The sequence below is a fragment of the Homalodisca vitripennis genome, chromosome 1 (genome assembly GCF_021130785.1).
Source record: "Homalodisca vitripennis isolate AUS2020 chromosome 1, UT_GWSS_2.1, whole genome shotgun sequence".
Lineage (NCBI taxonomy): Eukaryota > Metazoa > Arthropoda > Insecta > Hemiptera > Cicadellidae > Homalodisca > Homalodisca vitripennis.
In genome coordinates, this window is record NC_060207.1 from 68,336,573 (window position 1) to 68,356,177 (window position 19,605).

At 36.5% G+C, this 19,605-nt stretch overlaps 1 protein-coding gene across 1 annotated transcript; it reads right to left on the reverse strand.

The window, feature by feature from the left end:
• Positions 1–18,128: 18,128 nt before the first annotated feature.
• Positions 18,129–19,073, reverse strand: LOC124364392. The gene has a single exon (XM_046819873.1). The coding sequence runs from the start codon at positions 19,071–19,073 to the stop codon at positions 18,129–18,131; it is 945 nt and encodes a 314-aa protein (XP_046675829.1).
• Between the last annotated feature and the right edge of the window lie 532 nt (positions 19,074–19,605).

The window sequence follows — 19,605 nt, forward strand, 5'->3', positions numbered from 1 at the left end:
AGTGTGATAGAAAATGGAAACCTTGCGGTGTTAACACAAGTTTTCTATTACACTTTAAAGAATTACAAGTCTGTAAATAATATACTTAGTGCTGTTGAGCAGAGAACGGAAACCTTGCGGTGTTAACGTAAGTTCTCTGTTTAACAGTTGTTTTATGTTAAAAATATTAATAAAAATTCACTTTATAGTCGGTGTGATAGAAAATGGAAACCTTGCGGTGTTAACACAAGTTTTCTATTACACTTTAAAGAATTACAAGTCTGTAAATAATATACTTAGTGCTGTTGAGCAGAGAACGGAAACCTTGCGGTGTTAACGTAAGTTCTCTGTTTAACAGTTGTTTAATTTTAAATATTGAAAAAAAAAAACGTTAAAGATGTAAAATAACAATTGTTTACAATCTTACGCTTTCTAAAAGTATAAAAGATTAAAAATCAACTTTACTTAGAATAATATTTAGTGTAACACTTATTTGTTATTAATTATTTCTTTTTTTTTTATTAGAGAAAAATGGATTCCGACAAATGGTGAAGCAGTCTATTGACGTCAGAGAACCACGTGATTTTACAGCTCATCACTAGAAGAAGAAGAAGAAGATGGAGTTCATAATAGATTTTCAAGGGTTTAAAAATAGTAACAATGAATTTATAGTAAAAGAACTTGCTCTTATTTCAACTGATGCACAAATATATGAGCTCCATTTATTTCAGCCACCGTGTAATTTTCATGAACTCGCACCACAAATACAAAAACAGGTGCTGTGGTTGGAGAGACAATACCATGGACTGTATTGGGGATCTGGTTTTACAGAGTATAATTCAATGAAAGATATATTTTCAAATGTTAAAATAAACGGAAATGTGTATGTGAAGGGAAACGAAAAACAAAAGTTTATAACTAGTTTACTGTCAGATTTTTGTGTTAATGTTATTAATATAGAAGATCTCGGTTGTCCCAATTTGTCTATTTTGAGATCTCAATTTGTACAACCGAGTTCGATGAAAGAATGTAGTTTTAATCACAGTCCACACAATTGTGCTTATATTAATGTACATGTATTGTTGCAATGGTTCAATGCACAAAAGCTTGTGGAGAAACAAATGGAAAATGTCAATTTAGCCTTTAAGGAGTGTTTTCAAAAAGGATACAAACATATGTCGGCTGGTATGGTCAAGTTTATCCCAAAACATTTCATTGTAAATCATTCTGAGGATGTGGAAAATATATATGATAAACTACCCAGCAATTTGAAATGTGATATAGACATTGTCTTAAGCATGACATGTAAAGAACACTACCCGCATAACGTTAAGAAAAGACATTGTACGTACTGTTTAAATAAAGTTATGACATCATTATCTGTTCAAAGTTCATAGATAACAAATGTATTTTTAATAATTGTTCTTTTGTAATAGTCTTTAGTACGTGCGCTGTTCTAACAACAACAACAATGTCAGTAGATACCGTTAATGGCTGTTGTAACATTTTCAACTGTACTAAAAAGGACTTAACAAACTCTGGATTTTATCGGACAAAGTATTTTGAGAATGTTATTTGCTGCGGATGCGGATGGCAGTCAGACAGCACCAGACTAACTATTAGACATTTAAATTTCGTTCATAAAATCAACAATCCAGATTGTGACCTGAGTAAATTTATAAAGGAGGATTATAACAACTATTGCAAGTACAAAAGGTCTGTTGCTGAAACTGAGAAGGTTATGAAAGAGACTTTTATGATGTGGCCTAAATCATATCCTGCAATAGAAGAAATGGTGAGCACCGGGTTTTACTACATTGGAACTGGTGATTCGACTACCTGCGTTAGCTGCGGTGTTACTTTGGATCAGTGGAGTCCAGAAGACAATCCGCAAGAAGAACACAAGAGAGCATCACCTTTCTGTGAACTTGTCAAATAAAATACTATATCATGATATATTGTTGTTTTTATTTTTCACTACCAGAGTATAACTCATGATGAATACATTAGCTGTTAGAGCTGGTATTGCAAGAGAATTGCATAAACAAGCACGTAGGAATTTTCATACTCGTCATGTTGAACTTAAGGGTATTAATGATCTATATCAAGCAGATTTAGTGGAAATGATTCCATTTCAAAAAGAAAATAAGGGTTTTAAATATATAATGACAATTATTAATTGTTTCAGTAAATTTGCAATTGCTATACCGTTGAAGTCTAAAAGTGGGCTTGAAATTGAGAAAGTTCTAAAACCAATATTATTAAAATATCCTATGAAACATTTTCAGACTGACCAGGGTACTGAATGGTTCAATTCTAGAGTTAAATCGTTACTAAATAAGTACAATATAAATCATTATCATACATTCTCAGATAAAAAGCGGTAATCGTTGAAAGGTTTAACCGCACACTGAAAAGTAAAATGTGGAGAGCGTTTAGTGAACAAGGTAGTTACCGCTGGCTCGGTTTATTACCAAAGCTTGTAAACGTATATAACAATACTGTTCACAGAACTATAGGAGTCAAACCTGTTGATGTAACAAATCTAAATGAGAGAGATATTTTATTAAGGATTGTTAAAACCCGTAAAACTCCTCAGTTAAAACAAAGATTCAAAGTTGGTGATCCAGTTAGAGTAAGCAAAAAATCTAAAGTGTTTACTAAAGGTTATTTTCCTCAATGGAGCAATGAAATATATACTGTATATAAAGTACAGTTAACGAAACCTATTACATATATATTAAGAGATGATAAAGGAAATGTCATTAAAGGAGGATTCTATCAAGAGGAACTAAGCAAAACCAATTACAAAGACACGTATTTAGTAGAAAAGATTGTTAGGAAAAAAGGTGATAAAGTTTTAGTGCGTTGGTTAGGATTTGATAAATCACATGACAGTTGGATTGATAAAGTAGATCTTCTATAATGAAGTTTGAAAAACAAAAAAATAATTTTTCTGTTATAAATTTAGATATGATAATAAAGGAGAAGAATTCAGAATACAAAAAACATCATGGTAATTTATTACCTAATTCTATAAGATGTATAATTTGCGGTCCTTCCAACTGCGGAAAAACTAACTTAATGTTAAATTTATTATTTTCTCCGCAAGGTCTATTTTTTGAGAATATTTATATATTCTCGAAATCATTGTATCAATCAAAGTATGAGTTTTTGGAATGTGTGTTAAAAAAACTTCCTGAAATTGGATACTTTTCGTTTTCAGACAACGATGAAGTCCCACACCCAAGTGAAGTGAAACCGAATTCCATAATGATTTTTGATGATGTAGCTTGTGGTAAACAAACTAATATAAAAAATTACTTCTCCATGGGAAGACATAATGATGTTGACACGTTTTATATTTGTCAAACGTACAGTTACATTCCAAAACAGTTGGTACGTGATAATGCTAATTTTATAGTTGTTTTCAAACAAGATGATCGTAACTTGCAACATATCTACCATGATCATGTAAACCCTGACATGAGTTTCGATACATTTAAAACTATTTGCTTTAGGGTATGGGATCAAGGAAACAATAAATTTATTGTTATCGATAGAGAAAGTCAAGTTAATAAAGGACGTTATCGATCAGGATTTGATACGTTTGTAACACTATAAAGGGAGAGGTTACAAATCGTTTTGCATTTCATTTACTCCTTCAGTCGATGTTTGACGATCAAGGAGTAAAGATGGAGAGTAAAGCAGCAGAGGACGATCAATGCGAACCAATTGAGAATGAAAAAATTAACAAAACAAAAGAAGATATTATCAAAGAAATTACAGAACTCCGTAAAAATATAAAACGAAAACATAGAACACTTAAACGTGACCTTATAGAAACTGAAGATATGTGGAAAAACAAATTAAAACCAATATCAGAACCGTTACAAAAACTAGTTGAGGAGGGTGAACAGCTTCAACAACAACAACAACAACAAGAAGTTAAGAAAGAACTTAAGAGGAAAAGTTTAGAAGACCATGAAGAAACACCTGCGAAACGTTACTTACCTCAACATCCTCAAGGAGTTAAGAGAAAGCCTCGCCTAAATCTTCCAACTCAACCTGATTATGAGAGTGATTATGAATATGATGATGGTAATAGTGAAGAGCTTCCTTCTGCAAAACGATTAGCAAGTCATGATTCTTATATGGAAACTGAATTAACAAATGATAATAACGATATTGAAATGAATACACCACCGCCGCCAAAGCAATTTGACGAGGAAATGGTATACGAGTCAACAACTGGACAGGAATTATTAAAAACACCCCAAGGAAAAAAACTTGCAAAGGAATTTGTAGAACGTGAGTTTAAGGGGAAAATTGCTAGAGATTATTTTCTAAAACTTATACAAGGAGGTAAAACTCTAGACCATAATTATGGTATTCGAATCGATGGTGATTCTTGGATGATAGGAGACAAACGAATAGATATTCATGTTGATGATATTTTAATAGATGGAAAAAGATATAAAGGTACACCCGGTCTTTATGAATTAATAGTTATGAACATTCCAAACGATTATATTTATACTGAAGAGGATTTAAATGCATATGCTGACATTTTGAGAGAAACTAACGTTTATAGAGTGAATTATTCAGCAACAGGAAAAATTAGATCTAACAGAGGAAGTAAATATAAAAATATAATTGCTCCTCTGATTAATCGAGTACCAACACTTGAAGAGCATCACATGTCAACATATTCTGATTTGGTAAATAAAGAAGCTACCGGGAGCGGTATTAATTTAACAAACACCGCACCTAATTATGTCTATTTTGACGATCCAAATGAACTTGTAGATCGATTGAGGTTATTATTAGCATCTCAACAAGCAGGGAACACAGGTCATTCAAATGAAATCAACTCAATCATTGAAGAACTACTTGAATTAGAACCTGTATTGTCAAAAAACGTTGTAGTGAAAAAATAAAATAAATATTGTTATCAAGTTGAATATTGTTCATTTTATTTCTATTCCTCACATGATATACATGTATCATGAGTGTTGATAAATTTGGTCACCATTCACGATCGACTAAGGTTCTTAGAGGTCCAAAAGGAGAAGGGTTCGAACTTACTACCGAAGGCAATTATGATATGCAAAATAAGAAACTGTGTAATGTCAGAGAACCTACCGAGAAGAACGATGTTGTAAATTTAAACTATATCAAAAACAATAGTCTGTTAAGGACCAAAGATGGGAGTTTGTTTAATGCAGAAAATCTAAAAATATCAAATGTTGGAAAACCTTCAAATTTACAAGATGTAGTTAACGTGCAATATTTAAAAGATTCCATCGAAGACTGTTTAAGGATTGAAAATGGAAAGTTTGATGCGAAAAATAAAGTTATATGCAGTGCTAGTGAACCGGTTGAGGAGTATGACATTGTAAATTTAAAATACTTCAATAAACATGCTGTTAATGTGCAATATTTAAGAGATAACACATTAATACTTAATAAAACAACTAAAGAACTTGATGCAAAGAGTGCTACCATATCAAATCTGTCTAAACCTAAGTTTCTGTACGATGCTGTGAACAAATTATATTTTCTAGAAAATATTGCCGACATAACCTACGCAATTTATTATCAAATTCACAAAAGGAGTAAGAAAAAGATGACTAAATCCGAATGGATAAATAAAGTTATAAAATATAAAAACATAAATTGGCTTGATCTTTTTTCAGTTAAAGTAGAGTCCCCAGTAAGTGAAGACGTCTCTTAGATGCATTTAAGTAATGGCTGTGCGAAACAACCGCTTCAGTCGTTATTGTGGCTCCGGACTGTTAAGTACAATTGGAAAAACTGCAAGTGCTATTATAAATCGAGGAATTGACATTTTACCTTTTGAATTACATTTACCTGGAGGTTATCAGTACTGCGGTCCTGGTACAGATTTACAAAAGAGATTAAGTAGAAACGATCCAGGAATTAACGGTTTAGACGCAGCTTGTAAGGAACATGATATAGCGTACTTAAAATATCAAGATACTAATAACAGAGCATACGCTGACAGAATCTTAGCTGAAAAGGCTTGGAATAGATTTAAAGCATCAGATTCAAGTGTAGGTGAAAAAGCCGCAGCGTGGGCAGTTACAAATATTATGAAAGCGAAATCTACATTAAGTGGTGGATCAATAAGGAAGAAGAAGAAAGCAGTACAGAAGAGGAAACAGATGAAAACAAATAAAAATATAAAAAACAATAAGAAAACAAAGTCAAACAAGAACAAAACAAAGCAAATGAAAAAAACCTTAAAGGGAAAGGGGTTATATTTAAAACCGTATTCCGGATCAGGATTAAAAAAAAAAAAATATTCATCGAAAATAATAGATGAGCTTCCAAGTAAACCGCTATCACAGTTTGACATTTTAAAATGTGCTAAGCTTCTAAAGTTACCATACTTTAGAGGAGTATTTATGAGAGACCTGTTACCGCCTAAAATTAACGATAATGAATCTGCAGTTGTTAATTTAGATAGTATAAATGGAAAAGGTACACATTGGGTATGTTATGTGAAACGTGGATATAACGTAGAATACTTTGACAGTTTTGGCAATTTAAGACCGCCGACCGAGTTAGAGGATTATTTTAACAGTGGACCCCATCACGTTACAATCAAATACAATTACTTTCCGAGGCAGAAGGAAAATACTTTTAACTGCGGTCATTTGTGTTTAGACTTTTTGTTCGTGAAGAAATGATTTGTGTTACAATGTCAATTCCTCGATTTATAATAGCACTTGCAGTTTTTCCAATTGTACTTAACAGTCCGGAGCCACAATAACGACTGAAGCGGTTGTTTCGCACAGCCATTACTTAAATGCATCTAAGAGACGTCTTCACTTACTGGGGACTCTACTTTAACTGAAAAAAGATCAAGCCAATTTATGTTTTTATATTTTATAACTTTATTTATCCATTCGGATTTAGTCATCTTTTTCTTACTCCTTTTGTGAATTTGATAATAAATTGCGTAGGTTATGTCGGCAATATTTTCTAGAAAATATAATTTGTTCACAGCATCGTACAGAAACTTAGGTTTAGACAGATTTGATATGGTAGCACTCTTTGCATCAAGTTCTTTAGTTGTTTTATTAAGTATTAATGTGTTATCTCTTAAATATTGCACATTAACAGCATGTTTATTGAAGTATTTTAAATTTACAATGTCATACTCCTCAACCGGTTCACTAGCACTGCATATAACTTTATTTTTCGCATCAAACTTTCCATTTTCAATCCTTAAACAGTCTTCGATGGAATCTTTTAAATATTGCACGTTAACTACATCTTGTAAATTTGAAGGTTTTCCAACATTTGATATTTTTAGATTTTCTGCATTAAACAAACTCCCATCTTTGGTCCTTAACAGACTATTGTTTTTGATATAGTTTAAATTTACAACATCGTTCTTCTCGGTAGGTTCTCTGACATTACACAGTTTCTTATTTTGCATATCATAATTGCCTTCGGTAGTAAGTTCGAACCCTTCTCCTTTTGGACCTCTAAGAACCTTAGTCGATCGTGAATGGTGACCAAATTTATCAACACTCATGATACATGTATATCATGTGAGGAATAGAAATAAAATGAACAATATTCAACTTGATAACAATATTTATTTTATTTTTTCACTACAACGTTTTTTGACAATACAGGTTCTAATTCAAGTAGTTCTTCAATGATTGAGTTGATTTCATTTGAATGACCTGTGTTCCCTGCTTGTTGAGATGCTAATAATAACCTCAATCGATCTACAAGTTCATTTGGATCGTCAAAATAGACATAATTAGGTGCGGTGTTTGTTAAATTAATACCGCTCCCGGTAGCTTCTTTATTTACCAAATCAGAATATGTTGACATGTGATGCTCTTCAAGTGTTGGTACTCGATTAATCAGAGGAGCAATTATATTTTTATATTTACTTCCTCTGTTAGATCTAATTTTTCCTGTTGCTGAATAATTCACTCTATAAACGTTAGTTTCTCTCAAAATGTCAGCATATGCATTTAAATCCTCTTCAGTATAAATATAATCGTTTGGAATGTTCATAACTATTAATTCATAAAGACCGGGTGTACCTTTATATCTTTTTCCATCTATTAAAATATCATCAACATGAATATCTATTCGTTTGTCTCCTATCATCCAAGAATCACCATCGATTCGAATACCATAATTATGGTCTAGAGTTTTACCTCCTTGTATAAGTTTTAGAAAATAATCTCTAGCAATTTTCCCCTTAAACTCACGTTCTACAAATTCCTTTGCAAGTTTTTTTCCTTGGGGTGTTTTTAATAATTCCTGTCCAGTTGTTGACTCGTATACCATTTCCTCGTCAAATTGCTTTGGCGGCGGTGGTGTATTCATTTCAATATCGTTATTATCATTTGTTAATTCAGTTTCCATATAAGAATCATGACTTGCTAATCGTTTTGCAGAAGGAAGCTCTTCACTATTACCATCATCATATTCATAATCACTCTCATAATCAGGTTGAGTTGGAAGATTTAGGCGAGGCTTTCTCTTAACTCCTTGAGGATGTTGAGGTAAGTAACGTTTCGCAGGTGTTTCTTCATGGTCTTCTAAACTTTTCCTCTTAAGTTCTTTCTTAACTTCTTGTTGTTGTTGTTGTTGTTGAAGCTGTTCACCCTCCTCAACTAGTTTTTGTAACGGTTCTGATATTGGTTTTAATTTGTTTTTCCACATATCTTCAGTTTCTATAAGGTCACGTTTAAGTGTTCTATGTTTTCGTTTTATATTTTTACGGAGTTCTGTAATTTCTTTGATAATATCTTCTTTTGTTTTGTTAATTTTTTCATTCTCAATTGGTTCGCATTGATCGTCCTCTGCTGCTTTACTCTCCATCTTTACTCCTTGATCGTCAAACATCGACTGAAGGAGTAAATGAAATGCAAAACGATTTGTAACCTCTCCCTTTATAGTGTTACAAACGTATCAAATCCTGATCGATAACGTCCTTTATTAACTTGACTTTCTCTATCGATAACAATAAATTTATTGTTTCCTTGATCCCATACCCTAAAGCAAATAGTTTTAAATGTATCGAAACTCATGTCAGGGTTTACATGATCATGGTAGATATGTTGCAAGTTACGATCATCTTGTTTGAAAACAACTATAAAATTAGCATTATCACGTACCAACTGTTTTGGAATGTAACTGTACGTTTGACAAATATAAAACGTGTCAACATCATTATGTCTTCCCATGGAGAAGTAATTTTTTATATTAGTTTGTTTACCACAAGCTACATCATCAAAAATCATTATGGAATTCGGTTTCACTTCACTTGGGTGTGGGACTTCATCGTTGTCTGAAAACGAAAAGTATCCAATTTCAGGAAGTTTTTTTAACACACATTCCAAAAACTCATACTTTGATTGATACAATGATTTCGAGAATATATAAATATTCTCAAAAAATAGACCTTGCGGAGAAAATAATAAATTTAACATTAAGTTAGTTTTTCCGCAGTTGGAAGGACCGCAAATTATACATCTTATAGAATTAGGTAATAAATTACCATGATGTTTTTTGTATTCTGAATTCTTCTCCTTTATTATCATATCTAAATTTATAACAGAAAAATTATTTTTTTGTTTTTCAAACTTCATTATAGAAGATCTACTTTATCAATCCAACTGTCATGTGATTTATCAAATCCTAACCAACGCACTAAAACTTTATCACCTTTTTTCCTAACAATCTTTTCTACTAAATACGTGTCTTTGTAATTGGTTTTGCTTAGTTCCTCTTGATAGAATCCTCCTTTAATGACATTTCCTTTATCATCTCTTAATATATATGTAATAGGTTTCGTTAACTGTACTTTATATACAGTATATATTTCATTGCTCCATTGAGGAAAATAACCTTTAGTAAACACTTTAGATTTTTTGCTTACTCTAACTGGATCACCAACTTTGAATCTTTGTTTTAACTGAGGAGTTTTACGGGTTTTAACAATCCTTAATAAAATATCTCTCTCATTTAGATTTGTTACATCAACAGGTTTGACTCCTATAGTTCTGTGAACAGTATTGTTATATACGTTTACAAGCTTTGGTAATAAACCGAGCCAGCGGTAACTACCTTGTTCACTAAACGCTCTCCACATTTTACTTTTCAGTGTGCGGTTAAACCTTTCAACGATTACCGCTTTTTATCTGAGAATGTATGATAATGATTTATATTGTACTTATTTAGTAACGATTTAACTCTAGAATTGAACCATTCAGTACCCTGGTCAGTCTGAAAATGTTTCATAGGATATTTTAATAATATTGGTTTTAGAACTTTCTCAATTTCAAGCCCACTTTTAGACTTCAACGGTATAGCAATTGCAAATTTACTGAAACAATTAATAATTGTCATTATATATTTAAAACCCTTATTTTCTTTTTGAAATGGAATCATTTCCACTAAATCTGCTTGATATAGATCATTAATACCCTTAAGTTCAACATGACGAGTATGAAAATTCCTACGTGCTTGTTTATGCAATTCTCTTGCAATACCAGCTCTAACAGCTAATGTATTCATCATGAGTTATACTCTGGTAGTGAAAAATAAAAACAACAATATATCATGATATAGTATTTTATTTGACAAGTTCACAGAAAGGTGATGCTCTCTTGTGTTCTTCTTGCGGATTGTCTTCTGGACTCCACTGATCCAAAGTAACACCGCAGCTAACGCAGGTAGTCGAATCACCAGTTCCAATGTAGTAAAACCCGGTGCTCACCATTTCTTCTATTGCAGGATATGATTTAGGCCACATCATAAAAGTCTCTTTCATAACCTTCTCAGTTTCAGCAACAGACCTTTTGTACTTGCAATAGTTGTTATAATCCTCCTTTATAAATTTACTCAGGTCACAATCTGGATTGTTGATTTTATGAACGAAATTTAAATGTCTAATAGTTAGTCTGGTGCTGTCTGACTGCCATCCGCATCCGCAGCAAATAACATTCTCAAAATACTTTGTCCGATAAAATCCAGAGTTTGTTAAGTCCTTTTTAGTACAGTTGAAAATGTTACAACAGCCATTAACGGTATCTACTGACATTGTTGTTGTTGTTAGAACAGCGCACGTACTAAAGACTATTACAAAAGAACAATTATTAAAAATACATTTGTTATCTATGAACTTTGAACAGATAATGATGTCATAACTTTATTTAAACAGTACGTACAATGTCTTTTCTTAACGTTATGCGGGTAGTGTTCTTTACATGTCATGCTTAAGACAATGTCTATATCACATTTCAAATTGCTGGGTAGTTTATCATATATATTTTCCACATCCTCAGAATGATTTACAATGAAATGTTTTGGGATAAACTTGACCATACCAGCCGACATATGTTTGTATCCTTTTTGAAAACACTCCTTAAAGGCTAAATTGACATTTTCCATTTGTTTCTCCACAAGCTTTTGTGCATTGAACCATTGCAACAATACATGTACATTAATATAAGCACAATTGTGTGGACTGTGATTAAAACTACATTCTTTCATCGAACTCGGTTGTACAAATTGAGATCTCAAAATAGACAAATTGGGACAACCGAGATCTTCTATATTAATAACATTAACACAAAAATCTGACAGTAAACTAGTTATAAACTTTTGTTTTTCGTTTCCCTTCACATACACATTTCCGTTTATTTTAACATTTGAAAATATATCTTTCATTGAATTATACTCTGTAAAACCAGATCCCCAATACAGTCCATGGTATTGTCTCTCCAACCACAGCACCTGTTTTTGTATTTGTGATGCGAGTTCATGAAAATTACACGGTGGCTGAAATAAATGGAGCTCATATATTTGTGCATCAGTTGAAATAAGAGCAAGTTCTTTTACTATAAATTCATTGTTACTATTTTTAAACCTTTGAAAATCTATTATGAACTCCATCTTCTTCTTCTTCTTCTAGTGATGAGCTGTAAAATCACGTGGTTCTCTGACGTCAATAGACTGCTTCACCATTTGTCGGAATCCATTTTTCTCTAATAAAAAAAAAGAAATAATTAATAACAAATAAGTGTTACACTAAATATTATTCTAAGTAAAGTTGATTTTTAATCTTTTATACTTTTAGAAAGCGTAAGATTGTAAACAATTGTTATTTTACATCTTTAACGTTTTTTTTTTTTTTCAATATTTAAAATAAAACAACTGTTAAACAGAGAACTTACGTTAACACCGCAAGGTTTCCGTTCTCTGCTCAACAGCACTAAGTATATTATTTACAGACTTGTAATTCTTTAAAGTGTAATAGAAAACTTGTGTTAACACCGCAAGGTTTCCATTTTCTATCACACCGACTATAAAGTGAATTTTTATTAATATTTTTAACATAAAACAACTGTTAAACAGAGAACTTACGTTAACACCGCAAGGTTTCCGTTCTCTGCTCAACAGCACTAAGTATATTATTTACAGACTTGTAATTCTTTAAAGTGTAATAGAAAACTTGTGTTAACACCGCAAGGTTTCCATTTTCTATCACACTGACTATAAAGTGAAAGATTACTACTTACTTGTTAAGTGAGAAGCGGACGAGTAGAAGTCGAAAATTGAACTTGATCAACTCTCTGAGGAGGAGAACGCTATATACCCATCCAGAACTGACGTTTGAGGTTAAAGGCGAACACGTGTTGATAGAAAGTTGCAGTTTTAAACATTCTAAAGGTTTAAGGTGACCACGTGTCGACAAAATGTAGTAAACAAGGGTAAATAAAGGACAAATAGCGCTTCATTTAAAATTAAATTGGTTGTTAGATAAAACATTTATCAGAGGTCAGGTCAATTGATATCAAAGCTTAGTATAATGAATATTATACCAATCATCTTCTGTCTTTATTGGGACGTTAACACAAATAAAATTAATACCTCAGTAAAAAGTTATATTTATATTAAACATATATACATAAAATTGTTTTTCTAGTAAATCTTCTGAACTGTTGATTATTTCTGCTCTTCTAACTTTATTAAGACTTAGACACCACGTCTTAAAATTCCTTTTCTTCTCCGACAGTAACATCTTCGACTTCTATATTTGGGTGACTTCACTTCGTACAATTCCTTGTTTCTTAATTCAGCATCATATTCTAGGACACGAATTGTTGTATTCAATCTTGAGATTTCATTATTTAACTGTCCTATTCTATCGATGTATTCCTCAATGTCTTTTTGTAAAGATTCTTTAACATATGCGCAATCATCAGCTTGCAGACAACAGTCATTTGTTTCATTTAAAATTTCAAGTGTGGTCGTGTCATCACTATAGTTGTCTTCATTAAATGTAGAGTCGTTTTCGTCAAAAGAAAACGTTTCATCACCTTGTTCTGACGGGAGCATCATTCATAGTCTCTTCATTAAAAAATGACAACGATTCTTCTCCATCAGATCCACTAGTTGTCTCTTGGCTACTAACATTGAAATAGTTCAAAGTGAACAACGCTTGATGGGGAGATTTAGGTGAGTAATGTAAATCTATCCTTGTTCTGGTTGATATTGCGTGAGCTACAAGTGTACTTCCATTACCCCAGTGTTGTGAAGAGAAATTTTGTTGACTGTACACAACACTCAAAACATAAAGGAAGATTACATATGGCATTGTTACCGACATGATTAACACACATAATAATAATAATAAATCAATAGCGAGTCAATCCATTTATATTCTTACAAAATGCATATTAAGCAGAAAAATATAACTCGAAGATAACGTTGCATTATATTATTCATCACCTAGTTTTAAAGAGAAAAAAACCTTATCGGTCTGATGGACTGGTTGGCAGACGCCTGACAGTGATATCAGGTCCATGACCTAGAGGTGAAGAATTCGCGATACGAACCGGCGCGTGCCGATAACGAAACGTAAACAATAGTAGCGACCTCGCGGGCTTATCTAATTGTTATTTAATTGAGGTCAATTGCTTTTTAATTGGGGTCAAGGTTATCTGGCACGTGCTTATCTTAAAATATGCGGAAATGTCAAAGGTTATCACTGATAAGGACCCCCCGCAGAAAGATAACAGGGGTCAAAGGTCCTGTCCCAGAACCTACACTTTATAACTACTCAATGAGATATATGTATGATAGTAATAAGTTATATAACATAGTTGCAATATCAATCGCCATCATTTATACATTATTTCTTCAAGTGACTAATTCTTTGTTTAAAGGTTATTTTTGACGATGGAAGGATTGTGAAGGAAACAGGATTTTTCCGGACATTTGCCATCGTTCAGTGAAACAAGAAAACAGTAACACTACGTTTCGAGATCTGCAATCTGATCTCTTCTTCAGGTAAAGAACTAACCTAATATATAATTACAAACTAAGTTAAAATAAACAAATCTTACTAAAGCGTTGTAGCACGCCTAAGTCAGGAATCACAACCTACATGTTGTCGTCAACTTCACTAACACTAAAGACATGCACTTAATACAAAACTATACAAAACACTAATCATTAAAAGTAAACTACGGAAACAGGTCACAATGCGTCTTCACTCGTCTACTGACCACCTACGACTGACCAGAGGGACTAGCCAATGGCAATCGTGACGGCTGGCTAAAACAAGATGGCGGAAATACAAGGGAAGGGGAACAGGAAAAGAAAACACGAGAAAGGGTTTCACAGAAAAGTCAAAAATTGCACACCATTGTTGGTCCGAAGACCATCATATGAATTGGGATGAAGCCCACATAATACATCGGGAACCACATTTCTTCAAAAAGGAAATTAATTGAGGCAACATACATTAAATTGGCAGACCAACCAATCAGTCAACCATCAGTCGAGATTAGGCCGCTTTGGTTGCCAATTCTAAAAAATGAACTAAAGAGAAAACCAAAAGTATCAAACGGATCGGATATTTGTAATAAACCAATGCGGAGTCACAATATGGTTTTAAGAAGTTCATCTCGCATGAACCAATAATAACGAAAGGGCCCATTCCTGTTCCCCTTCCCTTGTATTTCCGCCATCTTGTTTTAGCCAGCCGTCACGATTGCCATTGGCTAGTCCCTCTGGTCAGTCGTAGGTGGTCAGTAGACGAGTGAAGACGCATTGTGACCTGTTTCCGTAGTTTACTTTTAATGATTAGTGTTTTGTATAGTTTTGTATTAAGTGCATGTCTTTAGTGTTAGTGAAGTTGACGACAACATGTAGGTTGTGATTCCTGACTTAGGCGTGCCACAACGCTTTAGTAAGATTTGTTTATTTTAACTTAGTTTGTAATTATGTATTAGGTTAGTTCTTTACCTGAAGAAGAGATCAGATTGCAGATCTCGAAACGTAGTGTTACTGTTTTCTTGTTTCACTGAACGATGGCAAATGTCCGGAAAAATCCTGTTTCCTTCACAAGTGACTAATGTTATGTTCACGAAGCCTCAAATAGCATTTGAATTTAAACATTTGAAGTTTGGATATTTTTCGGTGCTGATTTATTGTAACTATTCCTATAGGATATTCATAAGATATACGATATATCATAGACCTAATATCAACGTCTGCCAGTACTACATTATTTTCTGAAGAGTCTATTGTTAGGTTCACCAAACTTAGGACACCACTTGAATTTAAACGTTGGAAGTTTGATTACTATTCGGTACTAATTTTTGTTAATTGTTCTTTTAAGATATATGTATAGTGATATAATAGTCACTAACATCAACCGCTGCTAGTAATGCATTATTGCCACAAGTGATTACTGTCAGGTTCCAAAATATTAAATAACACTTGAATATATTCTAAGGAAATCTGATCATCATTGTGAGAAAGGTGTTATTTAGTAATTCTAATGTAAATATTGTGTGATGATATCATATTCTTTAACATCAACCGATGCCAGAAGTCCACAATTGATTTTTTTTTTTACGATAGGAAAATGCATTATGCACCGTCAGGGACAGGTGTTCGCCCTGGTGTGTGGGACTCTCACCCACTAAAAACCTACCGGTACAGGCATTGGAAACCCTCTCGGGAACGCATCTCTGCAACTACTTCAAGAGGGTGCCATCGTTCGCCCAATGGGCATTACTTCATTCTAAAATCCACCAGCATGAGCTATTCTGGTGCTTTATAGCTGCTCTCTTCTTTTTTGCTTTAGCACCCTCTTGCAGAACGCAGCGACAGCGTTCCACGATTCGGGACTGGACAACATCTCTTCTATAAGAGTCTCCGGCGAAACATGCCCGATAGCTGCCTCCAGCTCCCTTCTCTCCGTTTCCCACCTTCTACATTTGAAGAAGGTGTGCAAGGCATCGTCCGCATCCGAATCCCCGTACTGGCATTCCGGACTCGGGATCTTCCCCATTCTGTTAAGGTAGAAGCCGAAACAACCGTGCCCAGTGAGAAGCTGGGTAAGGTAGAAGTCTACCTCTCCATGCTCTCTTTCGGTCCATCCCCTCAGATCACCTATGAGCCTAAAAGACCAACGTCCTCGACTCTCCGTCTCCCATCGAGTTTGCCACTCATCCATTGTGTGTGAACGGGCAGTAGCACGGCTGACATTGCCATTCCCATCGTATACACGCTTCCACTCAAGAGCAAGAAGATCGATGGTAATTACCCCCGCAATCACAAGGACGGCCGGCTCCGAAACTGTACGGTAGGCAGATGAAATCCAGAGAGCTCCTCTCCTCTGCACCGCCACGACCTTCTTCCTGTAACGCTTCTGCCGCAAGGCATCCGCCAATATCTCGCAACCATAGAGGATAACCGAGTTCGTCACGGACATGAGGACTCGGCGCTTAGTCTCTGCGGGTCCACCGACATTGGTCATGAGCCTACTCAGATTGGCCACAATCTTTTCAGCTTTCTCGGCCGCACAGGCGATGTGGTCCCAGAATGTCATACGGGAATCCATTCTCACTCCTAGATACTTGACGCAGCGTTTGGTATCGATGAGCTCCGTGTTGACGTTTAGCTGCACGACGGGATCTATCCTCTTCCTGGTGAGAAGCACGATCTCTGTCTTCTCGGTGGCCAAAGACAGTCCATGCTCACCCATCCAACAAAGTATTCGCCTCAGAGCTAGACTTAGCAATCTCTGGGCCTCATCCAACTCTCTCGCGGTTATGACTACGGCAATGTCATCTGCATAACCAACGAGGAAGGTGTCGTGCGGCATCTCCATACGAAGAACCCCGTCGTACATGATGTTCCACAGGTCTGGGCCAAGAATCGAGCCTTGGGCAGCATCTGCCGTCACTTCCCTACTACGAGGTCCGTCCAACGTTCCAAAGACCAGTTTCCGATCCCTAAGGTAGTTATTTAGCAGCCTCAAGAGATACGGTGGAATCAAAAACGTGGACTGTAGGGCACCGAGCATGTCAGCCCAACTGGCCGAGTTAAATGCGTTCCTTACGTCCAGTGTTACCAGCATTACCAGTTTGCGGTACCTATGGTCTCCCTGCTGTACTGACTCGAACGCTCTGACAACCTCGCCGACAGCACCAATCGTAGAACGACCCGCGCGGAAACCGAACTGGCGGTCAGAAAGTCCTCCTGCCGCTTCAACAGCCTGGATCAGCCTAGGTTTGATCAAACGCTCTAGGACTTTCCCCGCTGTGTCCAGCATCAGAAGGGTCTGTATGCGGACGGGCTTGTGGGGTCTCCTTTTCCCTTGCTGACCAACGCTAGGCGCTGGATCTTCCAACGAGGAGGGAACACGCCTTCCATCAGGCAGCGGTTATACATATTAAGCAGCAGCTTCGGTGAACCACTAGCCACTACTCTAAGCACTTCCGTTGGGATTCCATCGGGCCCGGGAGCCTTTCTACAGCGCATCGAAGCGATGGCGCTTTTCAGCTCTGGTTCACTGAACGGAGGTACCTCCTCGGGACGAACTGCGATATGCTCCTCCGGTCTAATCTGGTGAGACGGAAACAGAGCATCAACTATTACCTCCAGTTGGGCTGCGCTCATGTTAGGGCTAGCAGATTGGGCACCTAGCCGTCGCATGACGATTTGGTAGCCCAATCCCCAAGGATCGGCGTTTAGATCGTCCTTGAGTTCCTTCCACCTGGAGGCCTTGCTCACCGTGATCGCCTGCCTGAGACCCCTACGGGCATCCCTGTACTCTTGCATTAGAGCTTCGGGAACCAGACCCCCCTCCTTCTTCCCCGGGTGACCTTCCGTCTAAGCCTCAAACAAACTCTCCGTAGATTGGCGATATCCTCCGTCCACCAGTAAGCCGAGCGTCTGTTTCTCCCCAAGGATCTTTTCCGCGGCATTGCGGCGTCACAACCGCGCGCAATGAGACTCATAGTGGCGTCAACAATGTCTGTGGTACTACCCGCTAAAGAGAGAACTGTCTCCTTGCCCTCGTCAATCGCCAAGGACAAGGATTCAGCACTGAGCCTAGAAGCATTCCAGCCTGAAACCCGAGTTGGTACGATTCGGCTCATTCTGCTTCCGATGAGACTGAAGGTGATGTACTGGTGATCGGAACCGGTATAATCCTCGATCACCCTCCAGTCCGTGATTCTTCCTGCGAGTCCCTCCGACGAAAAAGTGACATCGGGGATGGTCTGTCCGTAACCTGGTCTTCTGAAAGTGGGTGCACTCACCACATTAGAGACCACTAGACCGGTCCGGGCTGCCATCTCCAAAATCCGGAAACCCCTCACATCCGTCGCAGGCATGCCCCACTCTACAGACTTGGCGTGGAAGTCTCCAGCTAAGATTATCCTACTGTAACCTAGGGTCAAGATAATATCCTCTAGGTTATCCAGCTGATTCTGAAAATCCGCTATGTTAACATTAGGTGAGAAATAGCAGCTCACAAAAATTGTGTCGCTGGCATTCACCCATACAATTCCTCTACTCCTACCGTGACCTTTAACCAACACGTTGGTATTCGGGACCCAGATGGCAGTGGTCTCCAGAAAGTCCGGAAACCAGTTGGGTCCATCCCGGTCACGATAGTACTCGCTTAAGATGAGCAGATCGATCTGTTTTTCCAGAATAAGCTGGGAAAGAAGATCGTTAGCTACTCGACTACGATGGAGATTGCCTTGGAGGACACGCATCACTTTTTTGTTCTAGAAGCCTCAAGAGCTCTCTTAAACGTGAGACAGATTCTCGAGCCAGGAGTGTGCTTGATGTCAACGGTGCCATGATCTTCGTTAGCACACAGAAAGCAATTTGCCATAGCAGCACAGGTATCGCGCTTGTGTCCGCTCTCCCCGCACTTCAGGCAAAGGTTCAATGCCTTCCTGTCGGGTCCCTTGCAGTCCGTCTGCAGATGGCAGTAGCCGAAACATCTGAAGCATCTGGTCACTTCCACCCTTCGACGAATCCTGCAATTGACCCACCCAACTTTGATTTTTGCAGTCCTCAGCAGCTGATTAACTCCCCGCTCACACAGAGAGACAACTGCAAGTTTCTGCTCCCTTCTGTTTGGTTGTGTCAGGAACACCTTCACCACCCCTGCGCTAGCACCGAGCTCCCTTTCAACAGCCTCCTGAACCTCCTCCGCCGTAGAGAGACTGTCCAGGTCTCGGATCTCTATCAAGGCTCTAGGCTCTAAAACACTGACGGTGCCGCTTTCGCCAATGGCCG